The sequence below is a fragment of the Pleurodeles waltl genome, chromosome 5 (genome assembly GCF_031143425.1).
Source record: "Pleurodeles waltl isolate 20211129_DDA chromosome 5, aPleWal1.hap1.20221129, whole genome shotgun sequence".
NCBI lineage: Eukaryota > Metazoa > Chordata > Amphibia > Caudata > Salamandridae > Pleurodeles > Pleurodeles waltl.
This window is the reverse complement of record NC_090444.1, coordinates 211,499,759-211,519,020: the sequence shown is the minus strand read 5'-3', so window position 1 is coordinate 211,519,020 and position 19,262 is coordinate 211,499,759. Positions and strand designations below refer to the sequence as shown.

The window sequence follows — 19,262 nt, the reverse complement described above, 5'->3', positions numbered from 1 at the left end:
TTACCACTCAAGACCCATAGACCACCAGAGGCCCCCTTCGCCTCTGCATTGTTAGGAACATTTGTCTCTTAAAATCAGATACTGAGCTTCATCAGGAGATAGCTTCACAGGCATTATCTCTTAAGTTTGTATCTTTATTTTAAATTATACATACTGTTAAGTTTGTCAGATGCCCTTAGGATTACTTGGTTAACATCCCTGCCAGACAATCCATGCCCCTCTGCTTTGTGTTATAATTGTTAATGAATTACATCATCAATATTTTACTCTAGTGTGATCTGAGACTCTGCTCAGACACAGCCATACATCTTCATTTTGCTCACATCATGGTACATTAACCACCACTCAAGCCCACTGGTCTGTCATCCTCTTTCAGACCCAATGTCAGAATTTTCAAACCTTGTGCAGTGATCAATGCTTGGAGAATTGAGAATCATTGTTTATTGTCAGTGCCTTGTCCGGATGACAAGCCGCCACAAAGTAAGGACCTACTACATGCAAGACATTTCAGGCCCTCTTCTGGGACCTGCCTGTTCCTCACTTCCATTTGCCAAAACAACTTTAATTGTATTGTGATTCTTCAAAAGTCCTACTGAGGCTTGGACTGTTTCTGTTTTTATTGTAACTGTTGTTTCCTACAAACTAATTGATATTGCCATTCCAAGCAAAAGCAAGGTGTCTACTTCTATCTTTTTTTTTTAAATCAGAAAGAAGATTAAATATTCAGCCTTGACGGCTTGGGGCGAAATAGCGCTTTGTATAATAAGACAGGGCAAGCCAAATTAATGAGGAACCTGGGTTAGTAAAATAATGTATTAGAACAGTGGCTCCCCCTCAATTAGTCATTTGTATTGTACCAAATTACTATTTTGCCAAAATAGCAAGTTAATTATATTGTATTGGTGCAATGTGAATGATACAATAAAGAGTGAAAAAATGCAGAACAAAAACAGCCTTCTGACAATGAAGATTTGGCCCCAAAAGAGGCTGGTAATTTGCAGGGATACAAACGAAGACCATAATTGATATCTTGATCCATGAAGCTGTGTATATTTGCCACCTGCAAGAGGTGGATAAATCATGAGGTCATCATCAGGATACCACTATTGTTAAATAGCATCTGAAATAATTCACTGGCAGGACAATTCCTGATGAGATTTGCTATGATCATTTAAGGATTACATTGTTAGAGTAGAAAGTGGGAAGGGGAGTTAGCAAATCGTACCACCCTTGTTGCTCGCTAGGCAAGTTGAGCAATAAGATGAATATTTTCACTGTACAAATGGCCTTTACAGTTACATTCTGAAGGCAAGCATAGACGTCCTTGCAGTTGAAGGCTTTCAAAGTCCATCACTCCAATATGCCACCTACTCCATATTAATCGTTAGAACCCCAAAGTGTTTGCAAACACAAAAGTGCAACTAAAGGCATTGGACATGTACTTAAGAAAACAGGCTAAAAATAAACACAGAGAAAACCAAAACAATGATTTTCAGAAAGACCCAAACAAGCTGGAAAACTTTTACTATTAATAACAAAAGACTGGAAGAAGTGAACACCTTTACTATCTGGGCCTGTCCATTGCTAACAATCTCAAATGGAATACATTCATCTCTACAGCTATTGAAAAATATAAATGTAATGTTTTATATTAAACATGCAAGCAGCATCGCGCCATAGAACGTCACGGGGGTTCTAACTGGGAATGTGGGGACTGAGTTGGTGTTAATCTCCCTCCCGGTCGCACGTCAGATTAAATTTATTTAAACTACCTTCGGTGCACGGCTCCCTGATTCTTCACTGCCGACAAGGGACTCTGCGACAGGGAGAAGGGACAGCTGGATTGATCTGTAGTTCTTCCAGAATTAATGTGTGCGATGCTGTTCCGCTGTGTTGTGAGCGAGGTTCATGCTGTTTTGCTGCGGCTTCTTGTCATTCTCATAATGTCTGGATGGTGATATGTACTGCTGGACTTCGAGAGGAAGGTGAATTTGAAAGCATTTTTTACAAATTATTTTTGACCTAAAGAGTGGTGCCTGTTGGGCTTCTCGAGGTCTTCTGACGTCAGCGCATCTCGTGGAAGTCTTGCGCCACGTTGCCTCGAGGAAGTCCTGCGCTGCGTTGCCTAGCACCAGCGTGTCTCACATTGCCCAGCAAGCATTACCAGTGTGTTGAAGAAATACTGCTAGCAAGCAGTGTCTCGTGCACGTCTCGTGCAAGAACTACATTGATGGCCAACCTTTGACTTCCCTTGCTTGGGGAAATGGGAAAACCTATTTAACTTTATCTCGAGCGCTTCTCGCTCAGAAAATACGTTCCTTCAGCATGTTTTGACATACCTTGCTGTACTTTGCTGCACTTGGTGATAGGCACACCCTCATCTATATTTTTGTGCCTGGTTAGAATGTATAAGAAATAATAATAATCTCCTTGCCGACATTGTTTTCCCTTCTAGCTATTTACCATGGAAGGGTTTGCAGCTCCGGTGTGCTTTCTTAATTCCCCAGGCAAACCACTAATATCCTGGTAGGATTTGAAGGAAGTATTTGAAGCTTATGTCTTGGCTGTGGTTGATGATATTTTTACATCACCAAGGAAACTTGCCATGCTAAAACACTGTTTGGGAGCTGAAGGCAGGCACGTTTTAAAAAATACTTACCAGATCCTGAGGATGAAAACATAGAAGACAAAGATGAGTATGATATTGCCATGGAATTGGCTGCGAATTTTGGAAAAAATAAAAATGTGGTAGTGGAGCGGTTAACATTTTTGAAAAGATGTCAGTTACCTGGGTAATCGGTGGAAAGTTATGTAGCTGGCTTGAGAGCTTTGGTGTCATCCTGTAATTACAAAAAGTTTCAGGATCAAAATGTTAAAGGACCAACTAATTTTGAAAGTTCACAATAAAAAAATACAGGAAAAATGATTAAACACGGAAGAACTAACATTACAAATGGCAATAGACATAATAAAAAGAATGAAAATAACAGACGAAGATTTAAAAGAGTTGTCAACTCAGTCAGGAACAGTAAATTCCATTCATACGGATGATGCCAAATATAAACAAGCATTTACAATGCAACGGGTCTCGCGTTTGCTCATGTTAGAGCTGATTGCGTTGTAAACTCCTAACCCGACTTTTCACCTATCGGGCAAAAGTGCATTTATGTACTTAACCCGAAAAAGTGAAATCAACTATGTAAAGCGCTCGACTTCTGCCAAGCGAGATTGCGCTCATAAATTAGAGAAAAAGAAGTCCACGAGCCCGATGGAAAACAGCGAGCCTTGCATGTTTTCTGTACTTGGTCGAGGAGGGCTAGCCACCGGAAAAGGCGTGCCTTCGACTAATGAAAGCAAGCAGATTTTATTAGGCAAGCCCACGAACCAATAAAAAACACTGATGTGAAGTTGACAGGGCTCCGAGCCCTTTTCTAAATACTAAAGCGTCTTGCTGCGATACGCATGCGCGAGCGCATGCAACGCAGGCTCGACCCTAAAAAACGGAGCAACCCAGCACATCTGCAAAGAAAGAAGAGAGAAGTGACTTGACTTGATTCAGGTGTGGTTTACAGGGGCATATAGCAACGGATTCCAGTTGTCATGCAATTGGTCAAACCTGCAAGAGTTGTAAAGCTAAAGGACACTTTGCAAGAGTTTTCAAGGGGAGACAATTTGGGGGAAAGAAAGCTAAGGGTGTGATCTGTTCAGTGGGGTGTGGCAATGATGATGAGGTTGGGCAACAATTTATCTTGTAGATGTTGGATGTTGGAAGTGTAAATGTGGCTGGACCTCATTGGGTCATCAGTGTTTATGTGAGAGTGTTAGCTGATTCAGGGGCATGATACACTTTGATTGGGAATAAGTATATGTCAGGATTCCCTGAACGCGAAATCAAGCCTCCTGATGTGCGTTTGGTAGCCTCTGGTAATAACCCCATTGATTAGGTGGGTTATATGGATGCCAAGTTGGAGATCCAGGGTGTGGATGTGATGTCCAAGGTGTATTTTGTGGAAGATGGTGCCAGTCTTTTAGGTTGCCCATAGCAAAAAGATATTGGAATACGTTTGGACCCTAATCATCCTGAACAGGTACTGGGGGCATGCACAAATGTGAGTGCTGTGCAGAAATTCATTTTTGTAGAAGAATATCCTCAGGTGTGTAGAAAAGGGTTGGGTAAACTGAAGGGATTTATGCACAAAATTATAATGAAACAAGGTGCTGTTCCCAAGGCTCCCAAGTCTTGCCCCGTTCCCATTGTAATGAGAGAATCGTTACGTCAGGAATTGTGTTAACAGGGTGTAATTGAAGAGATTGAAGCATCTGAATGGCTAGCTCCTGTGGTGATTGCAAAGAAAAGCAATGGGGTGTAATGCTTGTGTGTGGACATCTGAGATGTTAATGTATCCATCTGAGTAGATAGGCATCCTTTGCCAAATACTGGTGAAATATTGTCTACATTGAAGGGGGCTGAAGTATTTTCCACATTGGATTTGTCATCTGCTCATCATCAGATAATACTACATCCTGAGCCTAGGGCTCTAACGTCTTTCATTACTCCTGGAGGTGCTTTTAGATTTAAGGGTATGCCTTTTGGTTTGGCTTCGGTATATGCTGTTTTCCAAAGGTCCATGCATCACTTGTTTAAGAATGTTCCATGTGTGACCTATTTCCAGGATGACATTTTAGTGTTCGGTAAAAACCAGGGTGGCCACGATCATGCTATGAGAACAGTTCTTAAGATTTTGAGGGAGAGTGGGCTGACCATCAAACAAGAGAAGTGTTAAATCGGAGTACCTGGGGTGAAATACCTGGGCCGTTGGATTAACCAAAATGGTGTCTTTTCAAAATCGAAATTGGTATCGGCTATTGAAAGTGCACCCTCTCCAAGCAACAAGGATCAGCTCAGGACATTCTTGGGTGAGGCCAAGTATTATTCGAAATTTGTCCCAATATTTGAGGACAAAACTAAGTCTATGAGAAATAATAGATGTGCAAAAAAGAGCGATTTGTGTGGTGTGAAGTGTGTGTTGGAATTCAGGGAACTGAAAAAACTTGTAGCTTCTGCGCCTGCACTTAAACTATTTGACACCAAGGATCAAAGCATCATTAACACAGATGCTGGTTCTAGACACCGTAGCACTCAAAGAGTTCATACATAAAAAGTCCTTCAGTAGAGTTAAATTGCAGTAGATTCTTTTATTGGAAGACATCAACATAAATCCCTTCGAATGATGATCATTCCATAGCCATCGTATTCAGTTGGATGAACATTGTTGCATAAGCAAGCCAATACGTGTTTCGTCACGACATGTGACTTTTTCAAGGCTCAACACGTGTTGGCTTGCTTATGCAACAATGTTCATCCAATTGAATATGATGGCTATGGAATGATCATCATTTGAAGGAATTTTTGTTGATGTCTTCCAAAAAAAGAATCTACTGCAATTGAACACTACTGTAGGACTTTTTATTTATGAACTCTGAGTGCTACGGTGTCTATAACCAATTTACACTGTGGTGTTTCTTTGAAATACCACTACACGCTGTAGGGTAGTGGAGCTCATCTAACCGTACTGCACCACAATTCTTTGCTAAATATATTATATTCATACTTATATAACACTTGGGAAGTGCATTCTGTTTACTACCACTACCCTTCTTCTCTATGTATATTAACACAGATGCTAGTTCTGTTGGTTTAGGCGGAGTGTTGTTACATGTGAGGGAGGGCAAAGAAGCAACCATTGTATATGCCTCCAGAGCCCCGAAAGAAGTGTAAAAAAAAACACTCCACCTTAGAAAGAGAGGTCTTGCTTGTTGGTGGGGTGTTAACTATTTTAGGAAGTATGTTTGGGGAATTAATTTTGTAATAAGGACAGATCATCAACCCTTGATTGATGTTTTCTCTACCAAAACTGCTGGTAGGGACACTCCTAGAATAGCCCGCTTGGTGATGAGAATGTTGGAGTATAGTTATATTATAGGGGAGTAATTGTTGGTTCTTGTTACTCTGTGTGAATGTGTGATGAAACTTGCTCACGAAGCCCATTTGGGCCTGAGTACGGCCAAGAGGCGCATTAGGTCAGAGTACTGGTGACCTGGTGTGGATAGAGATGCAGAACATCACATCAGAGAATGTGTTTTTTTGTGTGTGGAGTCATAAATCTCAAAAGGTTGTGAAAAAAATCTCTTATAGAGTCGAGCAAGTCCGATGGACCCTAGAAGAAAATAGCCATTGATGTTATGGGACCATTGTATGCCTTGGGTAAGATACCCACGTATGCTCTAGTGGTGGTCGATTATTTTTCAAGATGGCCAGTAGTAAAGTTTGTCACAGCAGAAGCGGTGCTAGTGTTTTTATTGGATTTATTTGACTCTGAAGGTGTACCTGAAGCTATCGTATCTGATAATAGGGTACAATTTGTGCCAAATGTCTTTTCTAATTTGTTGAAAAAGTTTGACATTGAACTCTTAAGAACACCAGTTTATTATCCTCAAAGCAATGGACTGACAGAGAGGTGAAACAGAACTTTAAAGGATGGCTTGCAGTTAACAATGAGCAATGGGGTGGGTTGGCGTAAAGCTGTTAAGGATCTTGTCTGGTCGTATTGTACTACACCTCATAGTGTGACAGGTAAATCCCCGTTTGGAGTAATGAGGGGAAGAAAGCATAGAGCTTTACTTTCAAAGGGAGTGGAAAGGAAGAAAATAAGGGAAAATGAGGAAGGGGATTATGTGGTTGATGATTGGGTTTGTCATGTCCCCAAAGACCAGTTTCAAACTTTGCGAGGTCTGTCACCACATGATATCGGTGACGGATCTGCATCAGGTCTGTTTGTGGTGTTTGGAGTGCTGACATGACCCGAAGTCGTGCTCCGAGTGCTGGGCCATGCACCCGAAGGCTTTGAGGGAGCGGTCCCGAAAGCTCATGGTGGCCCTGTGCTCGACTCCACATCGATCCCAGCCTTGCTCGAGAGGAAGGTCTTGAGACCGTTCGCGGAGTCACCACCACTCGTCCTCAAAAGTCTTCAGGTCACTGGCATCGCTCAGCTGATGAAACACGGGAGGAGCATCGACGTTCCAGGCCTTTGTGCGCAGAGCCTATTTTTGGGTCCACTCTGTGACACCCTGAGTTTCTGGGACCTGGAGTGACCCTTGCCCAATTTAAAATAATTTTATGAGGACATGCGTCTCATATTTGGGCAGTCTGACCCTTCTGCTACGCTTTCGGTGCCTGGGGTTTCGGATGGGGGCCCTTCAGGTTCCGCAGCTTCAGCCTCGGTCTCCAAGGGACCCTCCGGATCCGCTAGTGGATTCGTGCCGATGCCAGTTGTACCATCACGACCTTCCCTGGCGCCAGCTATGTCGTCAAAACTCCCGATGTCGGTTCTGCCCACGATCGCCATCGATCCAATCCTGATCCCCGATGACCCGTAGCCATAACAGCATCAGCCGATGCTGCTTCCAACTTCGATGGGGCCTATTCACCCCAGGTCAGATTCTGACCCATTTTCATTTGGGTACGAATTAGAGGAAGGTTTGGATGGGTCGGTGGACCCCTATGAATACCAGCTGGATGACCCTAACATGGACTGGGCACAGAAATTAGGCGAGGCCAGTGGTCTGGATACTTCTCCAGAGGCTGGCATGCTTTTTCCTCCTACCATGGCTGCAGCAGAGGGAGCCTCCTACTCTATGGTGGTCAGTAGGGCGGCTGAGGTCCTTAGCCTTGTGCTGCCCACTGAAACAGCCATGACTAATCTCCTGACGGAGGTGCTTCACCATGGGGCTTCCACTTCGGTGTCTCTCTTCCCTTTAATTAAGCCCTCACTGATGTCCTTCTGGGTACTTGGTCCAGACCCAGCACAGGGGCTCCTGTGAATAGTACAATCACTCACTGCCATCTGCCCGCCCGGAACGACCCTGAATTCCTGTCCCAACACCCCACGCCTGAGAGCCCTTGTTAACCAGGCATCCTCATCATCTGGCACATTCCTTTCTGCTCCCCCGGATAGGGAATTAGAGACTGGAACAAACAGGGAAGAACATATTTTCTTCCTCCAGTCTGGCGTTGTGGTCATTGAATACATCACGCCTTTTTGGCTGATATACCCACTCTTTGTGGGATACGTTTGCGCAAGTTTTACTACAGATCCCAGAAGAGGTCTGGGCTATCGTCTCCCAAGCTGTTACTGATGGGAGAGATGCGGCAAAGTTCACTATTCGATGTGGGCTGGACACGGCCGACTCTCTGGGTAGATCGGTTGCATCGACTGTGGCCTTGAGACCCACACCTGGTTGAGGGCATCCGTTTTTACTGGGGATGTCCAGCAGACCCTTATGGACATGCCCTTTGATGGCACCCGTCTCTTCTGAGACAAGGCGGTGGTGACGCTTGAGAGGTTCAAGGAGTCCCGGGCTATGGCTCGGGCCCTTGGCCTTTCGACTTCCCCTCGGCCCCAACAGTCCACCTTTCGCCACTTTCGTGGCCACGGAAGGGGCTCCCTGTCGCGTCCCTCTCCTAGCCCCCATGCCACCCACACTACTGAGCCCCTTCATGGCCGGGGATGCAGAATCCCACAGGCTTGTGGGACAGGGAACCAGAGGTCTGCCCTGTCCAACCTGACCCCTGCTGCAGCATCCAAACCTTCCTAGTCCATACCCCCATCTCAAACCAGTTGGCGGCAGGATTCGCTGTCACCTGCCCCACTGGGAATCCATCACTACGGGCAGGTGGGTATTGCAGATCATCTGATGGGGCTACTCCCTCCCCTTCGAGACTGCCCCACCGCCGATGCCTCCATCTTATGGCCACTTACCGGAGGATCATCTGGCACTTCTCTGCCAAGAGAGCCATAGAGAGGGTCCCTGCTCCAGAAGTAGGTTGTGGTTGTTGTTCCCGCTACTGTCTGGTGCTCAAAAAGGACAAGGGCTTATGTCCTATCCTAGACCTTTAGGCCCTGAGTCTCTTCCTCAAGAACGAGAAGTTCAAAATGCTCGCTCTGGCTCAGGTCTTGTCTGCCTTGGACCCAGGAGACGGGATGGTAGCGTTGAACTTGCGGGACGCTTATTTCCATATCCCCGTCCTGCATGGCCACAGATGCTACCTACGATTCGTGGTAGGTCACAAGCACTTTTAATTTACCATGCTCTCCTTCGGCCTTACCAGCACCCCTCGGGTGTTCACGAAAGTGATGGCGGTGGTTGCAGCTCATCTGCGCAGGTTAGGGGTTTCAGTCTTCCCCTAGCTCGACGACTGGCTGTTGAAGGCGGAAACGCCCCAGAAAGTCATCTCCCACCTTCAGACTATGGCGAACCTCCTGCACACGCTGGGGTTCACTATAAACATGCCAAGGTCACACCTGACTCCCTCTCAGACACTCCCTTTCATCGGAGCTGCTCTGGACACAGTGCAGTTTTGGGCCTATACTCCCGAAAATCGAGTCCATGATATTCATGCTATGATTCCGATGTTTCAGCCTCTATCCTGGATTTTGGTGACAATTACTCTGAGGCTGTTGGGCCTCATGGCCTCCTGCATTCTGCTAGTGACACGTCAGATGGAATATGCGGGCTCTGCAGTGGGACTTTGGAAGTTCCAGTGGGATCAGCGTCAGGGGAATCTCTCTGACATGGTGCAGATCTCGGAGGAAACTGCGGAAGATCTGCAGTGGTGACTTTCAAATCAGGATTGGGTCAATGGCAGATCCCTCTCCCTTCCCCAACCAGATCTGACAGTAGTGACAGACACGTCACTCCTGGATGGGGTGGCCACATTGGAGAGGCAGAGATCAGAGGTCTCTGGTCTCAGGCGGAGTCTGGACTCCACATCAGTCTTCCAGCACTCCGGACGATCAGGCTTGCATTGAAAGCATTCCTTCCCTCTCTCAAAGGGAAGGTGGTGCAGGTGTTCACGGACAACACTACTGCCATGTGGTACTGCAACAAACAGGGCGGAGTAGGGTCCTGGACCCTTTGTCAAGATACCTTGTGGTTCAACATCTGGTCGGGCTCTATGAACGCCAGACCATACTAACTCAGCTGTCAATGTATAGTCGAGCACTAATGATGTCTCCATCCGAAGGAGGCGCAACGTCACTTTCAGCAGTAGGGAGAGCCTTGGTTATATCTGTTAGCCTCTGCAGAAATGTGCAATGTCAGCTGTTTTGCTCATTGGAGTTTCCAAGGCAGCCCTCGCTCGGCAACTCTTTTCATCTTGAGTGGAACTCAGGTCTCCTTTATGCCTTCCTTCCCACCTATACCGCTTCTGTCCAGAGTTTTTGAAGAAGATCAAGAATGACCGGGCCCAAGTAATCCCTCTGGCTCCGGACTGGGCGTGGAGAGTATGGTATCCAGTACTATTGAACATGGCCTCCAGGCAGACTGCCTCTTTGGAAAGATCTTCTGTCGCAGCAACAGGGGAAGGTCCTCCACCCAAACCTGTCCAATCTTCGCCTTCATGTGTGGAGATTTAACGGCGGCAGTTGAAAGCTTTTGAACTTCCGCCTGAAGTCTGTAATGTTATCTTGACAGCCAGGCATCCCTCCACCAAAATGGTATACGCCTGTCGTTGGCATAAATTTGTGGCATGGTGTATCAACAAGTCTGTTGATCCCCTCTCTGCTCCTCTCTCTGAGGTTCTTTTATTCATCCTCTCTTTAGCCCAGCAGGGCTCTGCTTTGGGCACTCTTAAAAGTTACTTATCGCTATCTCAGTCTTAGATTGCCAAACCAACCTTCTTTTTTAAGTCTCCTATTGTGGGTAGATTCCTTAAAGGACTTACCCTTTTGTTTTCTCCCACTCCATTTATCATGCCTCATTGGGACCTCAGTCTTGTTCTTACTTACTTGATGTGTGCTCCCTTTGAGCTGTTACACAATTGTCGTTTGCGGCTCCTTACTCTTAAACCTGCATTTCTTGTTGGCATCACCTCTGCTCGCAGAGTGAGTGAGCTTCAGGCTCTTTCTTTAAAGCCCTAATTTTTGCCTGTTTTCTGTGACAAAGTGGTGCTCCATACGAGGGCCTCCTTCCTTCCCAAGATAGTCACACCTTTTGATGTAGGCCAATCCATCACTTTGCCTACTTTTGGCGCACCCCTACATCTCTCTCATGAAGAGGAGAGACTCCACCGTCTAAATCCAAAAAGAGCGTTGGCGTTCTACCTCAATCGTACCAAAGATTTCCGGGTGGAGGATCAACTCTTTGTTGGATATGTGGATGTGAAGAATGGGAAGTTGGTGCAAAAGCTTACCATCTCATGGTGGGTACTACTTTGCATCAAAATGTGAAGCAACCTCCTGAGGGCTTGCACGCTCATTCCACCAGAGCAACTGCTGCTACCACAGCGTTAACATGCGCAGTTCCTGTCCTGGATATCTATCAAGCAGCAACATGGGCATGCCTGTACACCTTTACAAAGCATTGCTGCCTGGACAGTCAGGTCCACAGAGACGGCTGCTTTGGTAGTTTGGTCCTGCAGGACTTACGAGTATGATCTTGGTTCACAGCCCACCACCGAGGATGGTATTACTTGGGTAGCTATTCTAAAGTAAGGAATCTGCAACTAGAAGTCTCTATCAGATGAACAAGTTACTTACCTTCGGTAACGATTTATCTGGTAAAGACATATTCTAGTTGCAGATTCCTTACTGTCCTACCCATCCTCCCTGCTTGCGAACTGATTTCTAGGGACAGGGATTCCCCTTTCAGGGCCTTAGTTTTGACACACCATTTACAGTGTTCTTCATGGCTCTGCGCTTTGGCGTGGAAAGTCGTGAAAATAAACTGACGTCAATACGCCGAAGCGCACCTGTATACAACCCCAAAGTCATCATGGTGACCACGAGGCCAACGACGGACGCGGAGTCGACCGACGCAACCTGACAGCATGCAGGGGTACTGCTCGAAGAAAAATCTCCGGTTCCAGCCTGGGAAAATTCTAAGGTAAGTAATCTGCAACTAGAATATGTCTCTACCAGATAAATCGTTACCAAGGTAAGTAAGTTGTTTGTCGGTTACAATTCAATTCAGAAAAGATCGAAAATTGTTCTAATAAAATACGCATGAAAAGATTGCAAGTGGCAGTTGTAAACCTAGTTGACACATCTTGGAGAGACCATTTCACCTTTTAGAACTTGGTCAAAATTTGCTGCTCGTTTGGAGAAAGAAGCCAAGAGCCTAGGGCTTGTTCCAACTCAAGAAAATCCACCTCTAAGGATCATAACAACAACTCAGATGAACATGAATATCAGCTAACAGATCACTAAATTGCAAATGGAAAAGAAATTAAAAGCCTCGAGAACTTTTGCTCAATAGGCCGAGGAGATTTTTGATCTCTCCCAAATGGCCAGCCCCACTTAGTAAAGCTATGGGCTACAGAGAAAGAAGGCAGTTTGCTTTTGCCGAATTGCTCACTTTATGCCAAGATCAGAGAATACAACACACAGTTCCTTTGGATTTCATTATGGCTCACACCCCGAGAAAAAGAGACTTCTTTACTGTAGGTAAATTAAGAGTGTGCCTCTGAATCAAAACACTGTAGCAGTAAGTTGAATGTTGTCATCTGATGCTTAACTATTACATGGATGCATATTGTTTTCCCTGACTGTTTTTAATTCACCTTTCCTTATTTTATATATTTACACGAGTTATTTTTCATTTTATTTTTTTTATTCTTGTGTCAAAGGCACTTTTCTCAGCCAAAAGCACCTGTTTAATAAATCTAAATCTAAATGTATTATTTTGGGGTATTTTCAAACCTCATCTAGCTCTGATATGCTGAAGCTTCCAATTGTGACAATACTCTAGTGTCTTTAAAATCACATTATTCACTGGACTGTATTTGCGGATGATGTACCCTTAGCTGTTTTTTCACATATTACCATATTTTGGACTTTATCAATGTTTTCAGTACTCTTTTATAGATTTCACCCTTTTTGGTGTAAAGGATGCTGTACATACTCGATATTCAAAACTGTTGCTCATGTATTTGGTGAAAATTATTATTATTATCAAATAGTTTATCCAGTGCATCAGATTTTGATGTTAGTTTGTTTAGCAGTAACAGTGCATAAAAACACTATTGTTAGATTAGCAGACATTATCTTTATCATAAAAATATCACTGATGGGGACCTAGAAAGCTGATACTTATATATTCATATTAAAGGTGACACTGTGAAATCCAAAGATAATATGTTCTTGTGTTGTCTTTGCATATTCAATATATTCCCCAATACTTTCCTGAAAAAGTGCTCATTATTGCAGAGAAGGTGTGGTACTGGGTGCAACATGTAAGGTGATGCCTTTCTTTAGCAACCTAAGGGCATTGTTTTAGGCTGTTTACATTTGAACCTGAGCTGGATACACAAATAGCATTTCTGTATCTAGACAAAAGTAGAAAAGGGCTATAAATGTAAAAGCCAAAGATGTAATTGCTGTTAAAATACACCATTTTAGAATTACAGTTCTAATCTATGTCACATTGTATATTTATTACTTAATCTGAAATTAGTGTGATAAATGTATTAATGTAACAATATGATGTTTCTTTAATTCAAAAGTGTCTTCCAGGTTTCGAACTGGTTTCAGAAGCAATGCAAAGCACCAAGCTGAAATTATAGTTACACACAAGATAACCTCCAAAACCCACTCATTTCTCAAGCAGTATGTTGTAGGAGGCTGGCTTGGCTTATAGTGGGTACCTGATGGTACTTACACCTTGTGCTAGGTCCAGTTATCCCTTATTAGTAGATTAGTAGTGTTCTAGCAGCTTAGGCTGATAGAGATAGCTATAGCGGAGCAGCTTAGGCTGGGCTAGGAGACATGCAAAGCTCCTACTATACCACTTATATCATATAGCACTAAATCATAAGAATCACAATACTCCGAGTTACTCAAAATAAAGGTACTTATTTTAGTGACAATGTGTCATAAATATCTCAGAGGATATACTCCCTTAGGAGGTAAGTAAAATACACAAAATATACGCACAAACCAAAACCAGGTAAGTAAACAGTTAGAAAAGTAGTGCAAACACCGTAGAATACAATAGGATGCAGTAGGCATAGGGTTAAACAAACCATATACTAAGGAAGTGGAATGCGAACCACTTAGGGACCCCAGGCCTAGTGCAGTGTGTAGAGGGTCACTGGGAGTGTAAGAAAACACCAAGGGTGTCCAAGATACCCCACCCCAAGACCCTGAAAAGTAGGAGTAAAGTTACCCTACTTCCCCAGAAACACACTAAAGTCGTGATAGGAGATTCTACAAAGACAGCAACTGACTGCAAAGCACTGAAGACGGATTCCTGGACCTGAGGACCTGTAAAGGAAGGGGACCAAGTCCAATAGTCACAAAAGTGTCCGGGGGGGCAGGTGCCCACTAAACCCCAGATGAAGGTGCAAAAGGGCTGCCTCTAGGTGGAAGAAGCTGAAGATTCTGCAACAACGGAAGATGCCAGGAACTTCTCCTTTGCACAGAAGGTGTCCCACGCCGTGCTGGAGGATGCAGAGTTGTTTCCACGCAGAAAGACCACAAACAAACCTTGCTAGCTGCAAAGGTCGCGGTTGAAGAAAATGGGTGCGGCCCGGGCCCAGGAAGGACCAGGAGGTCGCCCCTTGGAGGAGGAGGAGACAGAGGGGAGCTCAGCAGTACAGTGAGCAAACACAGAAACAGGCAGCACCCACAGAAGCACTTGAACAGGCATTCAAGAAAACTGAGCACGGCAGTCGTCTCAACACTACAAAGGAGGGTCCCACGAAGCCGGTGGTCAACTCAGCAAGTTGAGCAATGCAGGACGGAGTGCTGGGGACCTGGGCTATGCTGTGCACGAAGGATTCCTTGCAAAAGTGCACAGAAGCCCTGGTAGCTGCAGATCACGCAGTACACAGGGTTACTGTCTGGCGTGGGGAGGCAAGGACTTACCTCCACCAAATCTGGACAGAAGGACCAATGGACTGTCGGGGTCACTTGGGTCCAGCTCCTGTGTTCCAGGGACCACGCTCATCATGATGAGAGGGGGCCCAGAGGACAGGTGATGCAGAAGTTTGGTGCCTGCGTTAGCAGGGGGAAGATTCCGTCGACCAACGGGAGATTTCTTCTTGGCTTCCAGTGCAGGATGAAGGCAGACAGCCCACAGAGCGTGCACCACCAGGAAACAGTTGAGAAAGCCGGCAGGATTAGGCGCTACAATGTTGCTGGTAGTCATCTTGTTACTTTGCTGCGGTTTTGCAGGCGTCCTAGAGCAGTCAGCGGTCGATTCTTGCCAGAAGTCGAAGAGGGAGATGCAGAGGAACTCTGGTGAGCTCTTGCATTCGTTATCTGAAGAGAAACCCACAGGAGAGACCCTAAATAGCCCTCAGAGGAGGATTGGCCACCTAACCAGGTAAGCACATATCAAGAGGAGTCTCTGACGTCACCTGCTGGCACTGGCCACACAGAGGCCTCCATTGTGCCCTCACACCTCTGCATTCAAGATGGCAGCAGTCTGGGACAGACTGGAGGAGCTCTGTGCACCATCCCTGGGGTGGTGATGGACAGGGGAGTGGTCACTCCACTTTCCTTTGTCCAGTTTTGCACCAGAGCAGGGGCTGGGGGATCCCTGAACCGGTGTGGACTGGCTTATGCAAGGAGGGCACCATCTGTGCCCTTCAAAGCATTTCCAGAGGCTGGGGGAGGCTACTACTCCCCAGCCCTTAACGCCTATTTTCACAGGGAGAGGGTGTAACACCCTCTCTCAGAGGAAATCCTTTGTTCTGCCTTCCTGGGACTGGGCTTCCCAGACCCCAGGAGGGCAGAAGCTTGTCTGTGGGTTGGCAGCAGCGGTAGCTGCAGTGAACACCCCAGAGAGCTAGGTCCATGCTGGAGCCCCGGGGATGCATGGGATTGGCACCCAATACCATATTTGGCATGGGGGGACAATTCCATGATCTTAGACATGTTACATGGCCATATTGGGAGTTACCATTGTGAAGCTACATATAGGTATTGACCTATATGTAGTACACGTGTGTAATGGTGTCCCAGCACTCACAAAGTCCGGGGAAATTGCCCTGAACAGTGTGGGGGCACCTTGGCTAGTGCCAGGGTGCCCTCACACTTAGTAACTTTGCACCTAACCTTCACCAAGTGAGGATTAGACATATAGGTGACTTATAAGTTACTTAAGTGCAGTGTAAAATGGCTGTGAAATAACGTGGACGTTATTTCACTCAGGCTGCAGTGGCAGTCCTGTGTAAGAATTGTCTGAGCTCCCTACAGGTGGCAAAAGAAATGATGCAGCCCATAGGGATCTCCTGGAACCCCAATACCCTGAGTACCTAGTTACCATATACTAGGGAATTATAAGGGTGTTCCAGTGTGCCAATCAGAATTGGTAAAATGGTCACTAGCCTGCAGTGACAATTTTAAAGACAGAGAGAGCATAAGCACTGAGGTTCTGGTTAGCAGAGCTTCAGTGACACAGTTAGGTACCACACAGGGAACACATTTAGGCCACAAACTATGAGCACTGGGGTCCTGGCTAGCAGGATCCCAGTGAGACAGGCAAAAACAAACTGACACACAAGTAAAAATGGGGGTAACATGCCAGGCAAGATGGTACTTTCCTACATATGTATCATTCAAAATAAAGATACATGCTTATTTTGCATGTACAGATTCACTCTTCTAAAAGAAGGGCAAAAAAACTTGTGGAATTCACAACCTCTTACACTCTGGACCAATTTTGAATTTGAATACTTAAAAATCTCAAATTAGTCAAGTTGCTTGAATCATGTTATTTATGAATGTGTACTTTCTCAGTATCTAGAGATCCTCCAAACAGTTTTTTTAAAGAGAATATATTGAGGTATCCAAGGAGAGAGCACCTAAAATGGTTGTGCATCATTGGGATCCCCAGATCAAAGGCGCCTCTTTAAAACACTTCTACTTCTGTACAAACCTTCACCAAATTATAACTGTATCCTACGGCTAATGTAAGGCGTGATACATTAATCCTTCATAATTCCTTAAGCTAAATATAAGGATTGCTTTCTGGACTTCCATGAAGAATTGGATAGATATTTTAAAAAATGTTACCCATAATGTTGTGTCCTAAATTACCTTCTATGTGTCATTCACTAACATGTCATTCAGCAATGTATCTTTCAAATGCGTCCCTTAACAGAACAACTTAACACATTGTTTTGTAGCTTGGACAAAGGAAACTTTTTTGCACAGGTAAAGCAAATCTTTAGATGAAGGAAATGCGGAATAGACGTAGTTGGGAGAATTTTGTTCCTTCTGTTAGAATTTATACCAGTGATTAAGAGGTACCTCATGCTGTCAGGAAGTCAGACTTCTGGGAGTGACCCACAAAAGGAGCAGACACCTGGATGTTACATTACGTACATGTGTATGGTTTGTCTTAACTTTGGCCTTTTTCCCTAAATCATAAATGTCACTGACGGTTTTTGCCAGTTACACAGAGATCGGAATTGAGGGATGCTGCGAGTGGGTTGGCCCCTCATGCGGCCTTTGTGTGGCAGTGTGCCATAACTTACAGCTACCTGGCAGGCTTCCCTCTAGCATCCTCAGGTGGTAGCGGAGGTATTGTCACAGGAAAAGTTTATCAATTGGCAGGTCCACACAAACTACCAACCTGTTACACGTCTGCTAACCCAGCTTTTTTCCTCTGAAATCATTTGTGTAATTTTGTCTTCATAAATGTGACGAAAGTATGAACTGGAAGATCTGAAGCGGGAATTCGTGTCCCACATTTTGCTTACTGATTGATTTGGCAAACGCCACCTAAAGCTTACAAACATAATTATAGTTTTGCGACTATTTTTTTTTAAGTAGGCATCTGGCATTCCTCCCTCCCCCTCTAGTTTCCCTCCACAGTTTTTTTTCGCTTCCTAATTACTGGTCCAAGGTTTATCTGATAAGATGTTGCTTTTTAGTGCGCTCGTGTGGTCAGTACTCATCTTTCTCATTTGTTTGGGAAACTGTCTGCATTAATTACATCTCCGTCGTTAATTGCGGTGTGACTTGAACAAAGGCCGCATTCACGTTGTGCGGTTTTCCATTGAAGTGAAAATCCTGCCCGCCAGACGTGTCCATGTCTGCGGAGCTTCAGTGCGGAGGGTGTCCATGTCTGAACAACTCTGCCTTGTGAGGGCCACGGAGGGAGCGGATCACGCCAGTTTCATTTTCTTTTGAGTGTATTCGGTTACCACAGATGGACCTCCACGCGATTTCATTTTCACTTGTCACTGAATAGTATTACACGTTGAATCAGCGGTACTCGCACTGTGGGGAAGGCAAAGATTGACTTACTCAGAAGACATAGAAAGCTGACGTGAACTACTGTTTCTTTCAATCCTAAATTTAGCCAGAGTGAGGCTGTCCTCGAAAGCCCAAGATGAATCAAAATAAGCAATACTAGCCAGTAAATAACCAATGGTACTCAATACCCAACTAATTAACCACTTAACTCGAGTTCCGGAGTAGCGTGCCTCCTACCCTAAAGCGCTTCAACACCTGCTCAGGAGTAGTAAGCCCCATATAAATGCAACTACATACAATACAGAGAGTGGAAGCGTGGTGTGTGCTGATGCTATATTGTGTGTCATCACAAATGACCATCAGGAAGTGCAAATTGTAACAAATGGCATCAACTGGTTTTGTTGCCAGGGAAGATGAGCCCAACGAGCAAAATGTACTTAGGGTGCTCCGGAACACCTTACTTTGGGGCTCCTGTGCTGCGGAGACTAGGGAGCTGGTGCATATAGATGTGTTGCTCACCTGTTGCTGAGCGTGGAAAGCTGCCTATTTACCCTTCCTCTCTCTATGCATGATGACAGGTCGCTATCAGAGGTGAACTCCCAGACCAAGGGACAATAATGCCAAATAATCTCCTTTAATAATTGCGTTTTAGGGTTAAAGTTCTGTGAGAGAAGTGTTCTTCTGCTTGAGGTCTCAAAGTAATTGTTGTCTGTCGGATTTTTCAGGCTCTGGTTGACTGTCATCCATCGGGAATAAACACCCACACGTTTTTGAACATGCCAGAGCATGTATCAGAGGAGGCAAGATCCTTGGTTCGACAGGTAAGCATGGTGTGATTGTCCAGACACTGAAGAAGTAAATTGTTTTGTGTCTAGTAGGGATGATTAATATCATCCTTTGAAAGCAGAAACCGATAAGTCGTGCTGTGGTATCTTGTTGTATCTGAGAAGAGTGATTGCATGATGAATTCCTGGGAAATTGACAATATGTAATATG

At 44.9% G+C, this 19,262-nt stretch overlaps 1 protein-coding gene across 5 annotated transcripts in view; it reads left to right on the top strand.

The window, feature by feature from the left end:
• Positions 1 to 19,262, top strand: part of RPS6KC1 (ribosomal protein S6 kinase C1) — a 546,019-nt gene that overhangs the window by 460,278 nt on the left and 66,479 nt on the right. For all 5 annotated transcript variants that reach the window (XM_069233902.1, XM_069233905.1, XM_069233903.1 and 2 more), the window contains one exon: positions 18,992 to 19,087. In XM_069233902.1, coding sequence (XP_069090003.1) covers positions 18,992 to 19,087 — 96 coding nt within the window. The remainder of the gene's footprint in view (positions 1 to 18,991; positions 19,088 to 19,262) is intronic.